This window comes from Onychostruthus taczanowskii, unplaced genomic scaffold (assembly GCF_017590055.1).
Source record: "Onychostruthus taczanowskii isolate IOZ18803 unplaced genomic scaffold, ASM1759005v1 scaffold30, whole genome shotgun sequence".
Lineage (NCBI taxonomy): Eukaryota > Metazoa > Chordata > Aves > Passeriformes > Passeridae > Onychostruthus > Onychostruthus taczanowskii.
The window spans coordinates 2,838,353-2,860,828 of record NW_024500350.1 but is presented as its reverse complement, the minus strand read 5'-3'; the positions used below and the strand labels follow the sequence as shown (position 1 = coordinate 2,860,828).

Below are 22,476 nucleotides of genomic sequence, written 5' to 3'. Positions count from 1 at the left end.
AAAGAGCGAGATCCAAGTGTAATTCAACTCTGGTACAAAACAGCAGCTCTGCCGATGAGCCCTCAGTAAACACTGAATTTTGTTTACAGGACATCTTGCCTTGCTGGACACACAGATATGTTGTCCTGGATAAATCATTCCCTGTTAGCCTTCTGTTTGTGCAGTGTTGATTTGTTGATGTACTAAACAGCACATTGACAAGCTGTGGCAGCACATGAGATCAGAGCAGACAGGGCAGTGCCACTCAGAAAACAGGGAGCATCGCTGGGGCAGCGGGAGGATGTGAGCCCGGGCACCCCCCCAAAGCTGATCCTGCCTGGCAGGGAGCAAGTGTGGCAGCCAGGAGGGCATGTTCTCTGCACCCTGTCTGGAGGATTCAGGCAAGGCTACCTGGCACCAAGCAGGGCACTGCCAGGGGGATGGGAGGAAGCAAGGGGAGATGTCCCCAGAGTGCCTCAAGAGGTATCTCAAAGCTGGACCAGCACCTTGCCCTCTTTTGGCATTCAGAAATAGTTTCTTTCTAATTTCTTTCTCTTTTTTTCCCCCATTTTTAAAGTTGAGTAGAAGCTCTCAAACGAGATTTCCAATGGCAGAAGCGACATACTCCATTTCTATGTGGGCATATGCCTCTTCTTCCTGCACACAGGGCTCCAAGGTGTCTGCTGAGCAAGCGAGGCTCTGGACACTGAGTCGGGAAGAAGGTGAGGATTGGAGCTGGGGCCATGCAAGCCCTGGTGCCTGTGTTCCCCAATTTCTGAAAAACAAGCCCTGCTGCTGCATGAAGTGCAACCAAGTGCCCCGGCAGACAGTGCCCAGAGCTTACAAAGCTTCCAGCTCCTGCTTTCCTCCAGCTGTGACCCATTTAGGGCACAGGGTCCTCCTCATCATCATCAGACCTGCATCCAGTGCCATGGGTATGGCTGGCACATTTCCATCCACCCCACACTTCCCTTGTCCAGACAATGAGCTCCAGGCTGCAGGCAAGCCTGGTCGTGTCCAGCCCCTGCTCCTGGGATGCCAACACAAAAGAACAGAAGCACCCCAGGGTCTTTCATCTCTGTCTTGCTAACAATAAAACAGAAAACCCCCCTCTGTCTCACCACAGCTCAGAGCGAGGGTTGGGACGACCAGCCAGGAGGCAGATCCCTCCTGATCCCAAGGGATATCTTTGAGATATCGCTCTACTTCTGTGAGCATATCCAGAAGACCATGAAAACTTCTAACCCATTCAAACTGCTGCAAGAATAAGACCTTTCTGAAATCATTACCATGGCAACTAGGAAAAATAACACAGAAAGAAAATAGCGACCTCAGCTATTTCACAGGAAGCACCAACAACATTTTACTGACTCATCGCTTGCAGATTTCTGATATATATACATAAGAAAGAAAATCAAATGGGTCACACAAAGATAGGATTTTCAACTTGACACTGCTCTGTTAAGATCCTCTCCACCCTCCATGTGGGTGCAGACACACACCAGGTCCACCCCAGAACAGAAGCCAGACCACAAGTCCTGGGGCAAAATGCAAGGAATTCTCATGAACAGAAGCAGCTCTTAATTAACAAAATGAGGTGCCCTTTCTTTGCCCTCTCCCACGCTCAGTTCCCCATGACTGATAGCTCATGGCTGTGTCCTCATTCAACCCACAAGCCTTCTCCATGCACTAGCCCTATCACATCCACATTAATCCCCCTGTATCAGTGCACCCACCGAACCACGACCATCCAAAATACCACTTCAGTTCCCTCCAGTAAATACAGCTCCTGTTGGCTCCAGAGCTGCTTACGACTTTATAAATAGAAACTCAATCCACACATATTTTCAGAAGTGATATTCATTGTCTTTGGGGCTCCTTAAAAGGTATCAGGCTTTAACTACTGTCCTGTGTCCAGCAGAGCAAACCTGAGCCATGCTTAATCAGGGTATGATAGGCTTCCTCTACTTATCCTTTGCCAACTTGGTTAAAGAAAACAATTTGGAAAGTAGCAGGATTGCTCTGCTCCTCCTGGGGCTGGAGACATGGAAAAGGGCAGCATGCTCACTGCTCAGTGGGCTGGAGAAGGACTGCTGGGATGTTCAGGATTTGCAGGCATTTATTATAAGGAAATGACTTTTCAGACAAGTTAACAAGTCCAGTTACATCCCTTCACTGCATGGGAAAGAAGGATTTTCTTCCAGGCTGAATGGAGGCTGAATATTTCATGCCACAGCAAGTAATGATGTAAGAAAGGGAGGAAAGCAGCTTTCATTTCAGAGAAATCAGAGCTGTCTGCACAGGAGGGATTCCCCTTCCATCCCTTCTGCTAATCTCCTTGTCTTCCACCCAGACTTTCCCATTCCAATCAACAAGTGTCCCTTCCCAGCCCACATCTGCAGAGAGAAGGAGCTGAGTCCTGTGGACATGGAACCTCCTGGTGCAAGATGTTCCTCTCTGACACATCTTTGTTGAGGAACCATGGCAAAAAAACTGAATTCCCTGGCCCACATGGGGCTGAGTCTATGGGGCTGAGTCCCCAGCCCCCACCTGTTTACTTTGAGAGCAGGGTGCAAATGAGGGGGTGAGCCCCAAATTTGATGGAGAATTTCATCGACCCACCCTGAAGGGACCTTACATGAACCATGCCGCCCAGACCCACAAGCAGGGCATGCAGACCACACCCTCCTCCACCAAGCTCTGCAGCTGGGTTCTCTTTATCATTCTCTGGAGGCACAGCACATATTCTCGCCTGGAGATTTCTGGATGAGTATTATTACAGAAAATGCAAGAAAAACATAAACCAGCTCATCCCTCTGCCCAGGTTTTGCAGGAGCTTAAGCTGAACAAAAGCTGCATTTCTACTTGGTCACACCTTGTAAGTACTTAAGATTTAAAGCCCTCTATTTCTGGTTAATCTAAACCAAGTTTGAAACTTATCTCCCCATTAGTACTTGAGAAGGGACCAGGCGGAGGGAGGAAATAAAAAGAGGGAAATAAAAATGCTGTCACTGTAGAGCTCCTGCACAGTTCTGCTGAACCTGGCTTTCTGATGCTGGTAACACTATCTCTAATGCTGACAGACATCCATGGGGGAAAAGCTGCTCATTTCCCAACATCAGCAAAAAACCAATTACAACAAAGAGCTGAAATCCAGCAGAGATGAGGGAGAAAGCACTCGGCTGCTGTCCCCATTCCTGCTGGGGGCTGAGCAGGGTAGGAATGGGCTCTGTGGGGACACGAGTGACAGCAGGGCAGAGTCATGGGTGCCAACAGCATTGGCACAAACATCTACCGGGAGAACTGAGGAAAAATATGGACTGATCCCTGGGAAAACACCAACAGCCAGAAGTGCTTACAGATGAAAGTGTTTGTGGTGCAAGCTGAGGGTGCTCCAGATGCTCTAGCTGAATTTCCTGGATCCCACCCAAGGGGAACAACCACAATAATCAAAGAAGGAACAGAAAGAAATGCCTGGCTGTCTGCATAGAGCACTGATTTTTCATCCATACAGGGATGAAGCAAGTTTTGAAAGTGCACATCATTTTTCCATTTCACCTAGGTGGAGTCTCTTCTCAATGCTGTCTAGGCAGAGATAACAGGAGGGTATGGATGGCAGCTGAAACAACAGCTGTAATGATAGGATCTAAGGCAGCCCAAGTATTTCCAGCCTCTGAACTAAATTAACAGGAAAGGACTGACACTTATGGTTCCCCAACCAGGGAGCTGAAGAAAACTTTAGCAGGTGTCAAGGAATCTATATAGGCTCATCCCAAAAGCATACAGAGAACTGATTTATCTGATAAAAAAAAATAACCTTTCCAGTTGCATGAAATCTCATTTAATTTTCAAATAATTCAGTCTCCAGACCCAGGATAAAGTCTGCTTTGTAGGCACAGCCCATTTTTTAATGACTAAGAGGACCGTGGCATTTTTTATCCTTGGAAGAGCTTCACAAGTGGGTCAATTAAAACATGCGAGTTTCTACAAGATCTCAGAAACTCTTCCAATCCCCTAGAAGCAGAAGAACTCCCAAGGTCCACAGAGGAATTACCCCCCACTAATAGAGAACTGGTTTTGAAGTCGGTAATCCTAGCGATTAACAGCTCCGATGACTTCCATTAGCATCGACTCCTCCAGTCTCCAACAACAAGCCATTAATGAGAGTAATTTCTGCATAAGCAGGAGCTAATTTAATATGGTGTGTGCAAACCCATAGGGCACCTCATTTGCCTGCCATGGGAGTGCCCCTTGCTGCTGGAGTGTCAAGGAATTAAGTTGATGGTAGCTCCAAGCCCTACATTGGGCAAAGCCAGCAGGCGCTGAGGGAGGGAAAAGCCTCGCTGACCTGCCAAGGCTTTGATTGCTTGGCTAAGAGTAGCTGCCATAAGGCTGGAGAGATGTGTAATAGAGTTAAATAGAGATGTGGGATGTGCACCTGAGTGGAAGTGGAGATACCTCTACAGGAAGAGAAGGCAGTGCATGAACGCGAGGCCTTGTGAGCTCCTGGGAAGAGCCCTGGGCAGATGGAGGTTTTCCAAGGAAAGGCTGTTTCATTGATTCGGGGAAACACACACCTGTGTAAGTGCCATTCTAAAACAAAGCCTAATGAATCAGACTCATACGGGGAAGTATCAAATGAGAAATTTCACCACAAAGCTGCTCTGTACCATTCAGTTGGAATGAGACAGGCGGGTACAGGGTTAAGAAGTACAGCACCAGTTTGCATCAGTGTTTGATGCAGAGAGCCCCTGGTGCAGCACCAGCTGGGACATGGACATGGGACAGGTCTTTGTGTGTCCCTACACCCCAGGAGCAACTCAGAAGAGATGGACGAGATACCAGAAATATTTTACAAAACAAAAGGATTCCCTTCCTTCCTGACCTGCGGACCTGACACAAATCCATGCACATCAAAGAAGCCAAAATATGTGTACCCTGGGTTGATTTCGCATGGAGCCAGCCAAATTTGAGGGTGGAAGGGATACGGAGCTGTCCATGACTGCCCTATGTAGCCAGACAAGGGTGAGCTGCAACCAATCCCTGGATCTCCCACAGCCTCCTCAGGAGGTGAATGAGCACTGGGCAAGATCTCATTTTAGGACATAGGGATGGTCAAAGGAGCAGCCTCCACACACCTGACAAATTGCAGCTGTCATCCACCAGCAGCAAAATGTTCAGCTGGGCTTGAAACTGGTGGGGATTGGGATGCTCTTGGCCACCAAGTCCTGGGAGCAAAATACTTCTCATCCCAAATATGCCCTTATGTTTGATAGTGCTTATACAGGGATCCAGACCTGCTACTCTCCAGTCTGCCCAGAACTTTGGACACCCAAGCATCCTGAGACCTGGGGCACCAACCTGTCACACCCCCATTGCCCAGTTCCCTTACACCATTTCTCCATGGAACAATCCAATTGTCCTCCTGCATGGAGAAATCAATCAGAGGGTGTTATGACAACTAATAATTTTCAGTTACCTTCTTCCCTGCATATTGAACTCAGACAGAAGCAGAAGTACATAAATACCATGTGGGTGACTATTATTAATATTTGAACCTGCAGCCTAATGGTTGCTCCATGCTGGCAGGTTTTCGAACTGTTCACCTCCCCTCTCCATCATACTGGATATCTAAAAATTTAATGTTCTGTGATGCTGATTAAGACAACCCTCTTGTTCTCAAGCCTTGACTGTTTACATAAATAGACACTTTAATGCATTTTGCCAGCAAGGTTTCCTTTGACTCCTTGGCACAGATGGTTGATATTTCCATGCTGCAGCAGCTATTAGATCGTAATGTTACCAGTGACAACCCTACATCATCTGTACCCTGCTCTCTCCCCTGCAGCAGGATGTACCAGGAATTCAGCTTGAGATACTGCCATGGGCTTAGGCTGCTGCTGTCTCCTGCAGAAGGAGTTTGCCCATCTTGGCTTCAGGCACTGTGGCTTTGTGGATCCCTACAACACGCTGCTGTAGCGGGGGGTCCTCCAATGGCTGCATTCATGCTGGGGACATGTCAGGCATCGCCTCATCCCACTTCCTTGAAGAACTGCTTCCCATGGATAATGAGCTTTTCTCCTTGGGTGCTGTCTCAGAGAGTCATTCACCTTTGTCACCTCTCCAATTTGCTCTTAAAAATCAACAAAAGGCTCCCCACAGGTCTGAACCAATTCTTTCTTCATTCTTTCAGAGACACCAGGGTTTTGGATCAATCTAGATCCAAGTCCACACAAGACCCAGGCAGGGATTTGAACCCATTGCAGTTTTGGAGAGGCCAGTGAAGGACTCTCCAGTCTCTTTCTTGTTATGTTAACAATGGCAAAACACCGCAGAGACGGCAGCTGAAATTCAAGTGCTATTTAAACAAAAGAATATGTAGGGTATAGTTCATACAATGCGAGTTCAGACAAGGAAACTCAGAACAGCCAGGAAGCTCAATGTGAACCAGATTTTAAAAACAAAAACAAAACCCCCAAAGCCCTTCCTCAAGGAAGCCCTTGCCGAATTCTTTCCCCTACTGAGGCGTCCAACATCACGCCTCATACTAAAGCCTTTGCTTTTCACTCCAAGAAAGGAGTTGGAGGAAAAAAAGGAAAATAAAAGCAGCACATTATGGAACAGAGCCTGGCTTACAGCCAGGGCTGGGGGGAAAGCAGCACAGAAACCCTCTGGTTTAGCAGCATATTTTACTCCTGCTCTATGGCAGAACAATCTTTTGCAAAGCCGCAGCTGTTTGAACCCACAGTGCTGCAGAGGCTCAGCTTCCTTAAGGCGAATCAGTCAATTGGTTCAACAGTGTATTTAAAATCCCCCCGAGTCTACCTTTAAATCACATTTATATTCCTCTACCCAAAGGTAATAGTTTCTACCTGCATTCTGCTTCATCTCTGTAGAAAAACAAGCTATTTAGCAGCCACATTAATAATCTGCGGCAATCTGGTTGTCATTTCCCTGATGGAAAATTTCACACTGCTGCCCAGCAGCCGCAACGTGGTGAGCTCTGCGAGCACCTCACACTGTGCTGCCTCCCTCCCACTGCACCTAGAGTCAGAAGAACAGCAGGAGTTGGTTTTGGATGGGGTGGGGTGGGGAGGAAATACAGAATTACAACAGGTCAGGTGTACCTACAGCTCAGGCATGTGAGGAAACCACGTGGAAACAACCTGGTGTTGAGTGAGAAAGTCAGTCAGCTCATGTCAGAAGGAGCCTAGAGGAAACCAAGCTCTTGAAGCCCCAGTCATGTGATGGTAAACTGTGTGTTGACAATTTACCATGGAAGGTGGCCTATGGAAAAGAGCTTTAGGTGGAAGAGGAGGTTCATCCAGCAGCCCTGGCTATGCGTGCTCAGTCTGGCCAGGTTGACTGATGGGTGAATACAAATAAAGAGCAAGAGGTGGGGGCCAGTGTTTTCAACACACTCCCAATTGCCACTCATTTGTATGTGCCTTCAGAGAACCACTGTCATCTTAAATATCCCAACCAGGCTTACTGTGGTTGCCATGTCTGTTAAACAAGAGACTGAAAGACTTTTTCAGGTCCCTCCAAGCTGCCTGTCCCAAGGTGAGATGTCAAATCTCCAGAGGAGCAAACTTTTCTCCCTGGCTGTTATGAGGAGCTCAGCTCACCAGCTCCTGTTTTGAAGTCCAGGATGGTCTGGTGGTCGCAGAGATGCTGAATCCCACCCAGCATTGCTGGGGGCAGATGGGTAGGCAGAAGCCTCTTCCTTCTTGAGTAACCTCCAGCCTGTCCTTCCTCTCAGAGAGGAGCAGCCCCTCTGCCAAGGGGCCGCTAAACAACACAAGGTTTTGACGTGACACCTTAAAATAGGCCCTTAAAATATTTACCCTAATATAGCCCACTGTGCCCAGGGCAGCATGTGGAAAGCCCAAGAGGTAAATACTGTCTAAATAAGCAGAGAGCTTAATATAGAAAGTCATGAAGTCAAGTACTCTTCAAGCGCTCTCACATCTTTGCAAACATCAGTCAGTAAAGATAAATTTGACATGGTTGATCACTCACACTTTTAGGAAAGGCTCTTCTAAATGAAAAAAAACCAACATATTTCAGTGTTTATAATCTCTGCAGGAAGGCCTGGTCCAGCATTTTGCCCCTCTAATTCCTGCTCTCATAACTGTCAGATTATGAAATTGCCAACACTAAGCCTTACAAGCTTACAAAGAAACACCTCTCTGTTCTCTGCCGCCACTTCCAGAAGATGAACTAATAAAAACAAGCTCTGCTATTATCTCCAAATGCCTGGGAGAAAGGAATCTGGAACAGTAGTAGCTTCAAAATACCATTTAAGAAAGCAACCACCCACAGTGTCTGGAGTCCCCCCACGCTTATCAGCTCCCTTCACCCTTGTTACCCGAAAACCACGCAAAAATCTGCCTCTTGTCATCCCGATGTTTGCTGGGACTCAGCACTGGCCAGGGCAGAAACCAGAAAGCTTCTGCCCCACTTTTCCCAAGGCAAAGAATTAAGGAGTTGTGTTTCACTTAGAGTGTTTGATGATGGGAGCTTGCTCAGCCACCCATCCCCAGAGGGGTGGTCCCCCTTGATGGGAGCCCACACCAGCATCTCCCAAAAATGCTCCTGGTAAAGAGCAACAAGCTTTGACAATCTGCCCCTTGGGCAGTCCCAGCAAAGGCACCATGGATCTGCTTTCACCCTTCAGCCAAGGGAGGAATAGAAGTGTTTATTGGTTTTTGTGAACCCAGCTTCTTTGGGATAATCTTCCCAAGATTATTAAATAAAGGTAGAATCACTCAAGCTTCCCTGCAGAGCTCCCGCCAAGGGCAGCAAATGAAGGTGAAACCAGCAGGACTTTGGAGTGCACCACTGTTTATTGTACTGAAAACAACACCTAGCCAGCTAAACTGCATCAGGGCATCAGGGAGAAGGTGCTGGCTGGAAGGGACACATTGAGCACACCACGTCTCCCTGGCACTCGGTCACTGAGGCATTAATGCCACAGGCTGACAGGGGAATTGGGAGTTGATCCACAGCCACCACTGCTTCCACCAGGAGCTGGGGGAGAAACACCTCTGCATGCAAATCAGCAAACATGAAACATGCCAGGAAGGGAGAAAACTGAAGTCATGACTTGAGATGCAACGAGCTTCTCAGCCAAGACAGGTGCTGTTTCTCCCAAGATGTCAGAGACAGAGCTCTGACATCCTGGGAGAAACAACATGCTGAGAGCCCTCAAGAATGGGAGGGGTTTAAAACAAGGTTTTGTGGCATCCCTGCATCCCCACTGATAAACCCTTCACCCAAAGGAAGAATGCACCTGAAGCCCCAGGACATACGCCTGAGGCAGATCAAGGGCACCATGCCAGGCGGGCCCCAGCAGCACCCACAAAACTCATGTGAGGCCACAGCATGCAAAGCCTCTGAAAGCAGAGTTCTTGTCATGGAACATCATGGGGGTGGTTCAAGAGGAACAGGGCAACTCCTTTTCTTAATGACTATATATAGGGAAAGCTCTGCTAGGTGACAAGCAGTGAGAGGCTGCAGCACAGGCACTCTCTTGCCTGCAAGGACTCAGATAATTGAGCGAAGGAATAGCCAGTGATGAGTCTATTTTGGACTCATCATGCTGCTGCTGGAGCATTCACCGAGGAGGCAAAGCCATTTTTTAACTCCTCTCCAAGGAGTGCAAACTCAATAGAGTTCCCTGCCTGCAGCTGCATTGACCCCAGAGCCCACAGCTGCTGGCAGCACCTCAAGCACTGCCAGGCTCACAGTGACCTGTGGAAAAGGGCTGCTTCATCACCTTGGTCCCCTCACCACAGACCCCAGCACCACCTGCTGCTGCCCAGGGAACAGTGGTTTCATGCTGCTGACCATCCCTGGTAGGGCTAGGACACAGGAGCTCACATAACCAGGTACCAGTCAAGGTGATTGCTGCAACCTGGAAGCAGGCTCAGAGGAACAAGCCTGCCTTGTTCCATTCTGGGACCCTTCCCAGAGCATTTTCATGCCTCTCACCCCAAACCATCCCACCAGCAGCCGGATTTGGACTCATAACTCCACCTGCAATCCCTCTGCACCAGGAGCTGCCAGGACAGCACTCACCTGCTCGTGGTACTCAATCCCCATGCTGAGTGTGTTAATGAGAATGGCCACCATGATCCCACGGCCGAAATATTTGCTGTCCACAATCTTCTGGAAAGTCTCACACACCACGTGCCAGAAGGCCAGCACCAGATGGGCTCTCTTGGCCCGGGCTCTGCCACTTTGTGGGTCCCGCTGGTCACTGTAGTGGGCGTCCTGTGTGAACTCGTAGACCCCCTCGCTGTCCGAGTCGGCCGTCTCATTGTCCGAGAGCTCGGCCTCGCCTGCCAGCGCCGCGAGGCAGTACGGGCAGCTCTCGGGGCTGCAGGAGCCACCTTCCAGCTTGGTGCAGGGGCTGGAGATCTTGCAAGAGCTTTGACAGGGACCTGAAATGCCAGCAGAGCAGGGAAAGGGAAGCTCATCAGCTGGGACTGAGGGCTGCAGGAAGCAACCCCCGTTCCCTGTTAGCACCAAGCCTTTGCCTCTGACATGCCAAGCATTTCTTAACGGGAAAAGGGCTCCCCAAGTGCCTTCTCCCTGTTTATGAAGCTCTCTTTGCTGCCCCCAGACAGATACCACCCCAGCCATGGACCCTAAGGGCACCTCATTACATCTCTAGCCATTAGAGGAAGGAGGAAGCAATAGGTTCCCCCAGCCCTGGCAGGCTCCCGGCCGTAATTATCAGGAGGACTGTTAGCAGCCTTCTTTCCTGTTCCCTCTGCTGATGCTTCAAAATGACAAGCTTCCCTCTCCACACGTTGGCCTCAGTGGCAGCTGCCAGGTGTATCCTGGATGAAATACCAGCAGGATATTCCCCAAAATTCCCACCAGCTGGCTGTGAGGAGAAAGGCAATGTGTGCACCTGACTCCTGCATGGCAGCACCCAGCAGTGAGAGTGCAAACCCTGTGCTAAACCAACTCAGAGCCCAGTTCTGTGCGTTCAGTCTCTGGGCAGTGCTGGCCTGGGGGCAGGATTTGGTCTCTTCCCTGCACAGCTCCTGGCTGGAAAGGTCAATGCCATTGCAGTGGCGTGGAAAAGGCACTGACTGCCTGGGAAAGCTTGGCCAGAAACACTTCTTGAAGGCTGAGAGTGTTTGGACTAGCCTGGCCTGAACTCCCAAACTTCAGGATGTGGAGGCGAAAAGAAAAATATCTTCACTTTCTTGAAGTGAAGATATGAAATCCCTGATCCAAGAAAGATGCATTCAGTGTCTGACTCTTACAGGCTTCCTGAGCAAATCACAGATTTTTAATACTCAGCATCTGAGATTGCCCTTGAGCACTCACACAAAGCAGACACTCAATCTCCATGAGCTTTGTGTCCCACGGGAGCAGAGCTACACAGTACTCAGGCATGTGATAGGACCCAGATCTGGAAGGTGTCCATCCGCAAGTTCTAGCTGATTTTGGGAGTACAGGATTTGGGTAGTGCTCCCTGTAAATGGTTTAGGAGCAGAGGGAAATAATGGAATTTTGTCCTAACATTTAATCTAAGCCCACCCTCTGCAAAGTTTAAAGATATTCCTTTCTTCCTGTCACTACATGTCCTTGTCAAAGTCCCTCTCCATCTCTCTTGGACTCTTCTAATCTACAAGATGGGGATTGCAAAGAAAATGGATTCACTGAAAATCCTCATATGCCTTGGATTATTGTAGATATGAAGTCTGGGCGTTGAAACCTCCCACCTAAATTTGGCTTATAGAATTAGGTAGGTCGTAAGATTCCTATTCATCTCACCTGGAAAGCCATCGCCTTTCTCTGTAACATGGACTGAAAAGAACCCTGCAAAAATTCAGAGAGAGAAGAAAATTAGGACAAAAATTGTATTTCTGGAAAGCAGCCCCAGATGTAGATCCAAGCCCAGCTCACCTGTGCTCTGTGTCTCCAGCAGCTTGTGCATGGTGCTGTAAGACCCGGGCGGGATGTTGAGGCTGGTCAAGGTGCTGCTCCCAGCACCCACTGCCGCCTCCCCCAGGTTCTTCTCTTTCAGCATCTCCTGGGAGGTGCTGGAGTGCACTGTGGGGTACACCTTGCTGCCCACTATGTTCTTGGGGATCCCTTCTGGGCTTGGCAAGCCGAGGCTCGGCTGTGTCAGGGATGATCGGCAGCGCACCGGCTCAAAGTGACAGTCAGCATGGTAGATACTGTGCACGGACTCGGTGTTGCTAGGTGAGGCACTGGGGGCCCCCAGGGAATTGGGTGCCGAGGGAGGGAGCATCAGCCGGTTAGTGCCATTGTGGAGTGAGCTGGTCTCCACATCACTGATCTCCGGGCTGGCACGGGGTGCTCGCAGGTTCCCATTGCCCAGGTGGTAGTGGTGGTGGTGGTGGTGATGGTGGTGGATGAGGTGGTGCACAGAGGATCTCTTCCTGCTCCGGCGCTTCCTGGCGTGCCGCTCGGCCCTCGCCTTGCTCGTGGGGCTGCTGAGGAAGCCCATCCTCACGCCTGCTGCCTTGTAGGCCTTCACCAGCTGCTTGCTGCCTTTCCGGGCAATGTAAACCAGGTACTTGAGGAGCTCATCATAGCAGCTCCCTGGCTCTGAGAAACTGGCAAGGGTGCTGGCGTTGGACAGGTAGCGCACGCGCTGCTCCTTCATTAGCTGGCTCTCACGCTGCTTCGTCTCAGAGAACTGTGTCGCTATCACCACCAGGCACAGGTTGATCATGAAGAAGGAGCCCACCTAAGGGGACAGGGGACATCAGCCACCTCAGTGTGGTGTGGCACCCCACAGACCTGCTGGGGACAAAGAGTGGCAAACCCCAGCCAACCCCATCCCCTTTGTCACCCAGCAGGGACCGCTGGCTGGGCTGACTCAACCCCCAAGCTCCCATCCCAGGGACTCCCACGCCAGCCCTACACGGAGGACGTCAGAGATCAAAGACGAGGGAAGATTATTTTGACAAAAATCTCTTGCTCTTTTAAGATGGTGTTTTTCTCTCTCCACAGACAGCAGTTGTAATTATCACAATTAGTGACATTATGATGAATGCACTGCGCCTTCCTGATAGGAGCGTTTTTCTGCCAGTGTGTGGGCAGCTTGCGAGCAGATCCCTTTCCCCTGCTAATGGGATTTGCGGGTGACTGTTACGCAAGGGCATCAGCAGCCTGTACCCACAGCTTGGAGATTTTCTTTCCAACCAGGGTTTCATGAGGTTCTGCCTTCTGCAGAGCCCAGCCTGGGTCACAGGGAATTACTGACGTGCTAATGGGCTATCACAAACTGCTAATGCTACTTGCACGGCATCTGGAAAAGTACTGCTTGCTCTTCCTCTTCGTCATCTTGGGGAGGCTGAGAGCAAGGGTTTGTTTCTCTCTTGGGAAAGCTAACAGAAAAAAAACAGCACCATGGACTAAACAACCGTCTACTTTCTCGTCAGGGTTTGAGTCCTGGTTTGATGAGGAGCAGAAATCCCCACAATGACCTAACTGACAATGTGCAGCTATTTTTCTGGACTTAGACTAATTGTGTAGCAAGACAAGAACTCATCTCACTTAGCTACATCTGAGTGAGGCACCTAATGATCCTTTAGAGTCAAGAGAGAAATAGGCGCATCAAGTCTGCAATGCATCTAATTTATTTTGGATGTCTACCTTCAGAGGAGATGAATCACCCCCTTAAAGCACCTATTTTTCTCCCTTGACGATAAAGGGAGTCTAGACAACGAGCTCAGCCAGTCACTGTAGACAATTCTGCTTGCATAGATGAAGCCCATCATGGAGCCCACCCCACAGAAACCCTTTGTTGGCTCCTTTGTGGGTGGTCTCAGATGATGCTCTGAAGTGTGGGTGGGCTGTGGGCAGTAATCTCTTCCCTCCTTTCTTAATGTGCTCTCTGAAGTTTGGGACTGTATTCCTGGAATATCCCCATGCCACAAAGGACCTAGCCAGATGGATTCTTTAATGTGAGGGAATTTTTGGGCAGCCTCTTCCCTTTCTGGCACTCAAAAACTGGCCAGGTGAAATTTGCCTACTTTAAAACTTAAATTCAAGGTGGTAAGCAAGAGAGAGAAGCTTGGAGCACAAGGAGAGAAGTAGTAGAAGCAGCAGCAACAAGACAAGTGTATCTATCACCTCTTGAGCACATCTCTTTCCTTCCTCATGTTTGCAGCTAAATGCAGCTGCAGCACAATTCCATAGGGAAGCTGAGTTTCTCCCAGCAGGCTGGTTGCTACTTCAGCTTTTATATTCACTGTATATTCCTCTGCCCTGTTCCTCTGGGTGACTCCACTCTGCTCTCTCCAAATGCCAGGAGGACTCCCTCTGCTCCCCTAAGGCCACTCACAATGATCAGGAGGATGAAGTAGATGAAGTTGTAGAAGGAGTGTGCATCCATGACAAAGTACATGATGTCCACCCAGCCTTCCAGCGTGATGACCTGGTGGAGACAGGAAGGGAAAGCAAACTTCTGAAGGCTCAGTTACAACAAGGTGCACAGGCAATGCCTTTTTCCAGCTGGGTCATATCTGACACCCCATAGTAGGTCCTGGTGCAGTACAAGATGCTGAGCAACCAACTCCTGCTCCTCCCAATGCCAACAGCCACGTTACCAGCTGCCCAGGCTGAATCTAGCCCCTTTCCATCCAGACTTAAGGGCCACTAGTGCATTTTGCAGAAAGAAGAGCAGCCTCTAGGCTCTGCCCCACACCAACATCATCAGACTGCACACCCACAGGGTTTTGTCCATGCATGTGAGGTGGATTCATTCTCAAAACAGCCATCATATTGTATCCCCAACACTTTGAGCACCTGTGCACTACTATGTAGGTGCTCACCAGTACACAACAGCCCGCAGGAGTGCAATTACACAGCCCCTGGGAACATTTTGGGGGTAGGGCCTGCTGTTTGCCCACCTTGTGACAATTGGCAGCCAGGGCTCACCTGAAATATCGCAATCCAGGCGTAGCCAATGTTATCAAAGTTGATGGCTCCCTTGAAGGGGTTGTGCTCCCCAGCAGAGCAGTTGGTGTAGTACTGGTTCCAGTTCACACAAGATGTGTTGGTGGTGTCATTGTAGGAATAATAATCCAGAGTGCATTCCAGACCCTCTTCCCTCCGTGTTGGGATACTCCGACAGTAGCGCATCCCATTCTCCCGGGGCTGGGAGCAGATGAAGGGATTTTCATCTTCGTTCTCTGTCTGGTAGTACCGCTCCAAATCCACTGTGTAGGGGCTGAAAGAGTCCAGACAAGGCTGGGGTTTGCACACCGATTGCAAGCAATCTGGCAAAGAGACAGCTGTAACAGCATAGAAGTCTGATATCTGCTTTTCTGGATCTTAAAGCTATTTTTTTAAAGAAGGAATCCCCTTGGACTTACTGCAGCTCCACAGGGTGAGCTGATGTCCTTAACTGGGTTTTGAGAAACTGAGGCAGTGCACTCAGCCCCTTGGCAATCCCTTTGATGGCATTATTAAAAGTTACTCCCTCTGGAAGCACTCTGGCTATGACTTTAGGAGACTAAGAGAAGGATTCAGCATGACAGGACTTCTCTGAGCTGTCTTTGCTGCAGTAAGATGGAAATCAGTCCATCTAAGCTCCTGTATGTCCTTCTGAGATGCTGAGAATCATTTAGGGAGACTCTATGTACAGGGACCTCCCAAGATTCCTAAAAATCAGAGAAAGGGAATTCATCTGCATTTCACCGTGTCAGTTCAGCCCACAGGCAAGCTCTAAATTTCCTCTGAGGGTGGTCTTACCACAGCAAACCAGGCAAAAGTACTCTTCAGGGAGATGAAACAACCCATGGTCAGTCAGAAACTGACTCCTTGCTCTGCACACACTATCTCCTTAATGCTGCCAGGACTCCCACTAAAGCTTGCAAAGATATTTTTAAGCCTAGTTCAGCCTGGTTAATTCCTGCAGAATTGCCTGTAATACCCTTCAAAGCCTATCTAAAGCCCTGGAATTCTGGCTCAATTAAACAGCACCCAAACCTGTTGCTCTATTGGATTTACTCAGTGGTGAGGCTGGCCCCCTGCTCTGCTGACATTTACTTAACAGAGACATGTCCTGGTAATGACACTTCCAGCTACCCTTTGAGGGCATGACCTGCAAGAGGGGTGGGAATTGATTAGGAGGTGCGTGGGAGAGGTTGGAAGGTGCCTCATGCCAGCCTGTCCACAGAGCAGCAGCAGCGTGGTCCTGCTGGGTACAGAAAAGAGGCTTTGGGCTTGCAGGATTCCTCCATCCAGGTGTGAACCCAGCCAGATCCCTGGGGAGTCAGCAATCCACTGAAAGGTGACCAGTGTGGCAGAATTGGCAGAGCCATCAAGGGTTTGCAGTCACCTGCCTTTCTCCAAGCATTTGACGGGATGGAGGTGGTGGAAAAAAGCAGGTAGGTGGAACAGGCATGGAAACCCTGAAAGAGGCTCTTAGCTATCAGATATTTCAACCACTGTCCAAACAGTGCTACATCAGGTCAGAAAACTGATCTCAACAATTCTTTTGGCCTTAAAATTCAGGGATCTGTAAAAATTAAGACTTTGGGATAGGCACTATCTCTTGCTCTGAGGCTGAAAATCATCTAGCATCAAAAATGCACAGTACTTCCACTAGCTTTTCCTGGGCTTTAGGTGGGACCACAAAAGTTGTGGCAATAAACACCACCAGCCACTGGAGGGGATTTAGACCACACAGAAAAAGTCACACCTTAATGGTATGCTGAATTCAGAAATCCTGAACTCCCATTCCCAGAGAGGTTTTTTTGGAGGCTTTTAGCAATCAGAGAGGTTCCCAAGTGCCAGCTGAGAGTTAAGGACAGACTGCAAACGCAAATGGCAAATCGTCACAGCTCGCTCTGTCCCCGCTGCGTGTGCCCAAGCAGGAGTGATGGTGGCATTTAGGAGCAGGAAGCATTTACAGAAGAGAAGGGCTTTTTTACAGAGGGGATCCTGGAGGGACAGCCTCCCTCAGGCGGGGGAGACACTGGTGTTGCCCACACAGACTCACATGCTGAAGTTCTCAGGGAGGAAGCAGCGGTTCCTGAGCAAACCTGCCCACAGCTGGACTCCCACAATGCCGAAGATGAAGAAGACGAAGAAGCAGAGGAGGAGGACGTTCCCCAGCATGGGCAGCGTGTCCAAAAGCAGCGTCACCAGGATGCGCATACCTGAGGCGGAGGGGAAAGGTTTACGTTGAATTTTTTTGCTCCAGCCATGTCCTCCTGACTTTTCCCTTTCCACTGATACTTTTACACCTGTATTTCCTTCTATTATTTTCCTCCTATCCTCACCACCCACATGTGGCTTGTGAACAGTCACATCTTTCCATCCCCTTTAGCTTCCCCTCAAAGCCCCTGGAACAACCCCTTTCATTCATGCCTGGCTCCTGGACACCAGACCTACCTTCCCTGCTCCTCAAGTCCTCCTCTCCAAAGTTTTCTAGTAATTGTTTCCTTTCTTTCCTCAGATTAAATTCTGATGTTCTCGTTTGCTCAATCATGTTTCTTTTCTCTCAGTATATTTCAAAATTCCCTTCCCTCCCTATTTCCCCTCATCTACCCTAAATGCCCTCTCTTCCTTAAAATACAGGACTCTCTCTGGCAGTTAATTCTCACAAGTTCAGGAACAGCTAGTTCTGCAACACGGACAAATTGATAGTGACTTCAACTTGACATTTACACACAAAAAATTTATTTCATCTGACATCTGTGTAATATTCTGCTCATCTCTCACTCTCTTTCTTTCCCCATGTTCTGCACTCTCTCACTTGCTTATATTGGCTTTTATCTAAAGAAAGCTTTACTGTTGCACCCTTTACTTTGATACTTCAGGAAGACTTTTTTCTCTTATCCTGATGCTGTCACCTCCTCTCTCAGGGTTTTTCTTCTACTCCTTTACCAGGAACAACCACCTTGCATCAACTCCTAATTAACTAAAATTACATTCTGTGGTTATTGCATTGATCATCAAACAAAGCTCATTTTTTATTTTTCCTACCTTGTATTTCTATCCCACTGTAACTACATTGCAGAGAAGACAAGATAAATTACCCAGGATTTCAAAACACATTAAGTGAATTACATCCCCAGTTAGACAGTGGTGGATAAATTCAGCTGTCCACCAGTTCAGCAGTGGGGATAAAAAAAAAAAAAAAAAAAAAAAAAAAAAAAAAAAAAAAAAAAAAAAAAAAAAAAACCCAATGCAAACAGGATTCTGAAGCTTCTGTAATGATTGAAACATCAGCAGCACAGCCAGATTAAGTTCGAGAGTCAGGAGCAGGAAAATAAATAGATTCCAGGCACTTCCAGCATCAGCACAGAGAACTGAAGCTGATTAGTTCTCATCAATGCATTGGGCCAGTTCAGATAGGGGAGTGCAGACTTGGATTTAATTTGGCTAAAACAGTGCTGGATTTGATGACCAGGATTGTTGGACCAGGAAAAGGATGCTTCTGGTGCAGTGGTGCTTATACTTACCATACCTGATCCATCCAGCATCTGAGAGGGACCGTGCTCAGTGTCTCCCCTGGAGCACTGGGATGTGCCCAGCATGGAGCCATGGAAGGGTTTGTGACAGCCAGTGCCATGTGGGGCTGGGCTGCCATGCAGCAGCAGGCAATGCCCCCACTGCTGCTTAAAGCAGGGCTGGGACCCTTGTCCCTGACCTGATACACCAGGACTGAAGAGTCACTGCCCATCCCAGCCAGGTCTGCTTTGGAGATGCTGGGGGTTTGGGCTGTAAGGACCAGCTCTGGGGTCTTCAGCACCCCCCAGGGGGCTATCTTCAGGCACAAAAAGACTTCCTCACCCCAGTTTCTCCAGGGAAGGATGGAGTATCCCAGGGAGGGTGGGAGCAGCATGGCTCAGACCCCACTGCCTGTACTGCCTGGCAAAGGCTGTTGGCTCAGTCAATCCTACAGCCCTTTAGTAGCCTCCTCAGACCCTCTCCAGATGAGAAAGGAAGGTGTCTGAAGACAGTCCTGGATAACTTATTGACTCATCTCTGATGCCACAGGTGTCAGTAGGAACCCAGACAGTGGTGGCAGGACCCAGCACTGCCAGGCTTGGGCAAACATCTGAGCTGTGATGTAAGATCAAAGCATCGGGTTTGCCCTCCCATCTTTGGGGCATGGATGCAGACAGCTGGCCCCAAGAGTGAGGAATTAGATCTGACTTACTGGGGACCCTGTTAATGGCCCTGAGTGGCCGCAGGACTCGAACGGTGCGGACGGCTGAGAAGCTGACATTCTGCAGGTCCAGGGAATACTCCAGCATCCTGAGAAAGACACAACGCCACGGAGAAGTGTCATGGACCCAGTGGAGAAATGTTAGATTATCAAACATTATAGAGCAAACATTAAATGCCAACCACTCACAGAGGGACTTGTTACCGCATCTCTCCCATCAGGAAAGTTTGCCCGAGGAATTAATTAAGGCTTGTTTGCGTGTCAGGATAAAGTCAATGAGGGGGAATGTGATACACCAGCTCACACAGCCACAGATCTCACTCTCTCCCTCTCTCTCTTTCTGCTGCTTTGGTTACTGTTTTTGCACAGGGCCAGGCAGAAGCTTCTGAAAGGCCCTGCACATTCCTGAGAGGAAATTTCCAGGCATAGCCCTGCTTTTATCAATTTTATGGATACTGTAGTGAATCTGAGTTTGTTATGCTGAGCACCATCACAGTCCTGAAAGGAAAAACATCTCCTGGTGCAGACCCTTCTGTGGGACACAGGAGATGATCAGCACAGGACACTGGGCTCTGCTGTCTCTGCTCAGCAGACATCCTTGGCAGGTGGGACCAAAACTGGTGACACTTGCAGATAAAAAATGGGGCCACCAGGGACCTAGGAACCTCCCAGTGCTCCCACTGTCTGACAGGGTTATTCCCCAGCTCAGGACATAAAGGAGCAACATTCACAAGACTTAGTCTCAGGACGCACCTGGATGGCTGCAAGTCCCGGGGTGCCCCAGCACCTCTCATTCTTCTCATGGCACCTTTGCTCAAGCACAACAGAGTCATCAGTCACAATACCTCCAGGACTTTGCTCTCTGGCCATGGGAAGATCCAAGAGCTCTGGCCAGAATATTCTTGAAGAGGCAGAGCCAGGCAAAGGTAAGAAAGACAACCCTGAGGCTCCCTGGACAGTCAGGCTCCCACTACCACAGGCAACCACAGCATATTGATCTCTTCCAAAAATTCCATCTCCAGACAAGATGGGTGGTTCCCTCCCTCTGACTCTAATGGCTAGAAGCCTAACTTCCAGCCTGAGTTTATTCAGGACAAGCTCATATCCATTTGTTCTTACAGGAGCATTGTCTTTAACGTAGCTTCTCTAGCTGTTATTTATCCCTGGTGTTAACTCACCCACGAATTTACAGAGGACAAAGCACATCTTCTCTCAGGCTTGATTTTGCAAATTAAACACATCAACTTCTTCCAGCTCCGTCTCTGCTTCTCAGTCACAATCTTCCTCCACGCTTAGGATCAGGTCTGAATTAATCTCACCTGATTAGGCATCAAGTTTCTGGAGGAGGTTTTGGTCCTTGCACCAAGGCATCAGTGCTGTCCCTTTCTTCCCTGATAGAAATCCCACAGGATCCCTCCATGCTGTGTTAGGTTTGCCATGGCTGAAGCACACTGGAGGCTTCTGTTCTTGCTGTGATCAGCCAAACCCATCCTCCTCCCTCCTAGCCCCCAGCAGGTGAGGGGTGCCCCAGGGCTGAGAAGGCTCCCCTCCCATATAAACAACCCCATGTTCAATGCAGTGAGGCATTATCTGGTAGGCTCTAATGAGAATGATGATGATGATGATCAAACCATATCTAAGTTTAAAATAACCTCAAAATATTCCTCTCTGCTTAGCTGACCTTCACAGCACTGGGACAGTCCCAGGAGATGGAGGTTGGACATGCACGTATGGATACTAAGAATTTGTTCTCAGCCCCTGGCCAGAAAGGAATGCAGTGTATTCACAAAATCCCACCTGACCTGGGAGTAGAAAACCAGTTCCTTTCTCAGTGCACAGGACTCCTGCATTGGGCAGGATTTGGCTAAGGTGAAGAGAGGGGCAGTGGTTTCCCTGGCTTTCATTGCTGTGAAGTTTCACTTGCTGCTCAAAAAGATTTCTGTGTGGTTGGCAATATTCAGGTAAAAAGCCCATATCAAACATACAGCTTTTCTTTCATCCATTATTAAAACAGAGGCTGCCAGCAAAATTCAGAGCAGCACGTGGTTAAATGCAACAAGACAAATCATTTTCTTTTCAATGACAGCTCCAGACACACTTCCAGAGATGTGAGTGCTTGTAAGCTGCAAAGGATGTGCTGTAAAATCCATTTTGATTTCATTTATTAAAGAACAATTATAATGCCAAACTTAAAGGAACATGCTGAACAACAGCCCAGAGGCTTAAGCAAACACTTGAACACCAAGACCAAGAGCAAGAAGGTGGTCTCCTGCTGGGCACTGCTACCAGAACTGGTGTTACAGCACTGCCAAGCTCAGCCCCAGACACAGACTACAGGGTCCACACCTTGCTGGCAACCAACAGCTCAAGTGCCTTGAGAGAACTCAGTGTTAGAGAAAAGGATGTCAGTAAAGCTCAGTCACTAAAGAGCAAGTCCAGTGAGAACACCACCAGTCCCCAGCTCTAAGGTCACTTCCCAAGGCAAGAGGAAACATGGGAAGAATCAATCCACATTCCTGGCAAGGCAAGATGCTCAGGGAGAGCAAATGTCAGGATGTCACCAGCTGGTGAGGTGACAGCTACATTTACCAGCACATATAGCATTTATGCATTGGAAATCTGCAGTGTAAAAGGCTCCTGATGAAGCTTCAATTCAAATGTCATCTCTGCTCAGAGGGGAAGGCACGATGCCTGTCAGCACCGCTGCCACCAACCTGGTGCCCAGCCAAGTTAAAGGCTCAGAGAGAAACTCAGCATTAAATAGGATGGATTCACAGCTCGTCAGGGTGATTAGCAACCCCCGATCACTGGAGTTATTCAGAAGGAAAGCAGAAATATTTAGGACTTTCTAAGAATAAAAGTGGAGCATCTGCAAAGCCAGACACACAACGGGCTGCTAGTGGGAGGCAGAGAAGGAGCTGATGCAAACCTTTGGCAAATGCTTCTCCAAGCAGGAAAACTCCCAGAGCTCAGCTGACAGGCAATAAGGATGGCTCAAGATGGACCAGGCAGGAGAAATTCATTCCTATTCCACCTGGAGACAGTGAGTCGGAGCATGCTGGAGTTTCTCTCGTGTGAAACCAACACACTGAGAAGGATTGCCTGAATGCAATGCCAGGCAGCAACCCTGAGGCAAAGGGCTTTCAAAAGTGATGCTCAGGGCATCACAGGAAGGGTTCAGAGGGCTCTGCTTAACCAGAGAGTCCCTAACAGAGCAGAGAAATTCCAGAGAAGTCCTTCCCACACCTAGCCAGCATTGCATCTCTGAAGCATCCTGCTCTCAGCTCTGACTCTGCTCCCATCTCCAGGAT

General features: G+C 48.9%; 1 protein-coding gene across 1 annotated transcript in view; it reads right to left on the bottom strand.

Moving 5' to 3' along the window:
- Positions 1-22,476, bottom strand: part of CACNA1G (calcium voltage-gated channel subunit alpha1 G) — a 142,628-nt gene that overhangs the window by 67,732 nt on the left and 52,420 nt on the right. The window contains exons 4-10 of the mRNA XM_041409224.1: positions 19,157-19,254; positions 16,988-17,147; positions 14,920-15,211; positions 14,324-14,416; positions 11,911-12,721; positions 11,779-11,823; positions 10,063-10,427 (exon numbers count right to left, since the gene is read on the bottom strand). Of these exons, the coding sequence (XP_041265158.1) occupies positions 10,063-10,427; positions 11,779-11,823; positions 11,911-12,721; positions 14,324-14,416; positions 14,920-15,211; positions 16,988-17,147; positions 19,157-19,254 (1,864 nt within the window). The remainder of the gene's footprint in view (positions 1-10,062; positions 10,428-11,778; positions 11,824-11,910; positions 12,722-14,323; positions 14,417-14,919; positions 15,212-16,987; positions 17,148-19,156; positions 19,255-22,476) is intronic.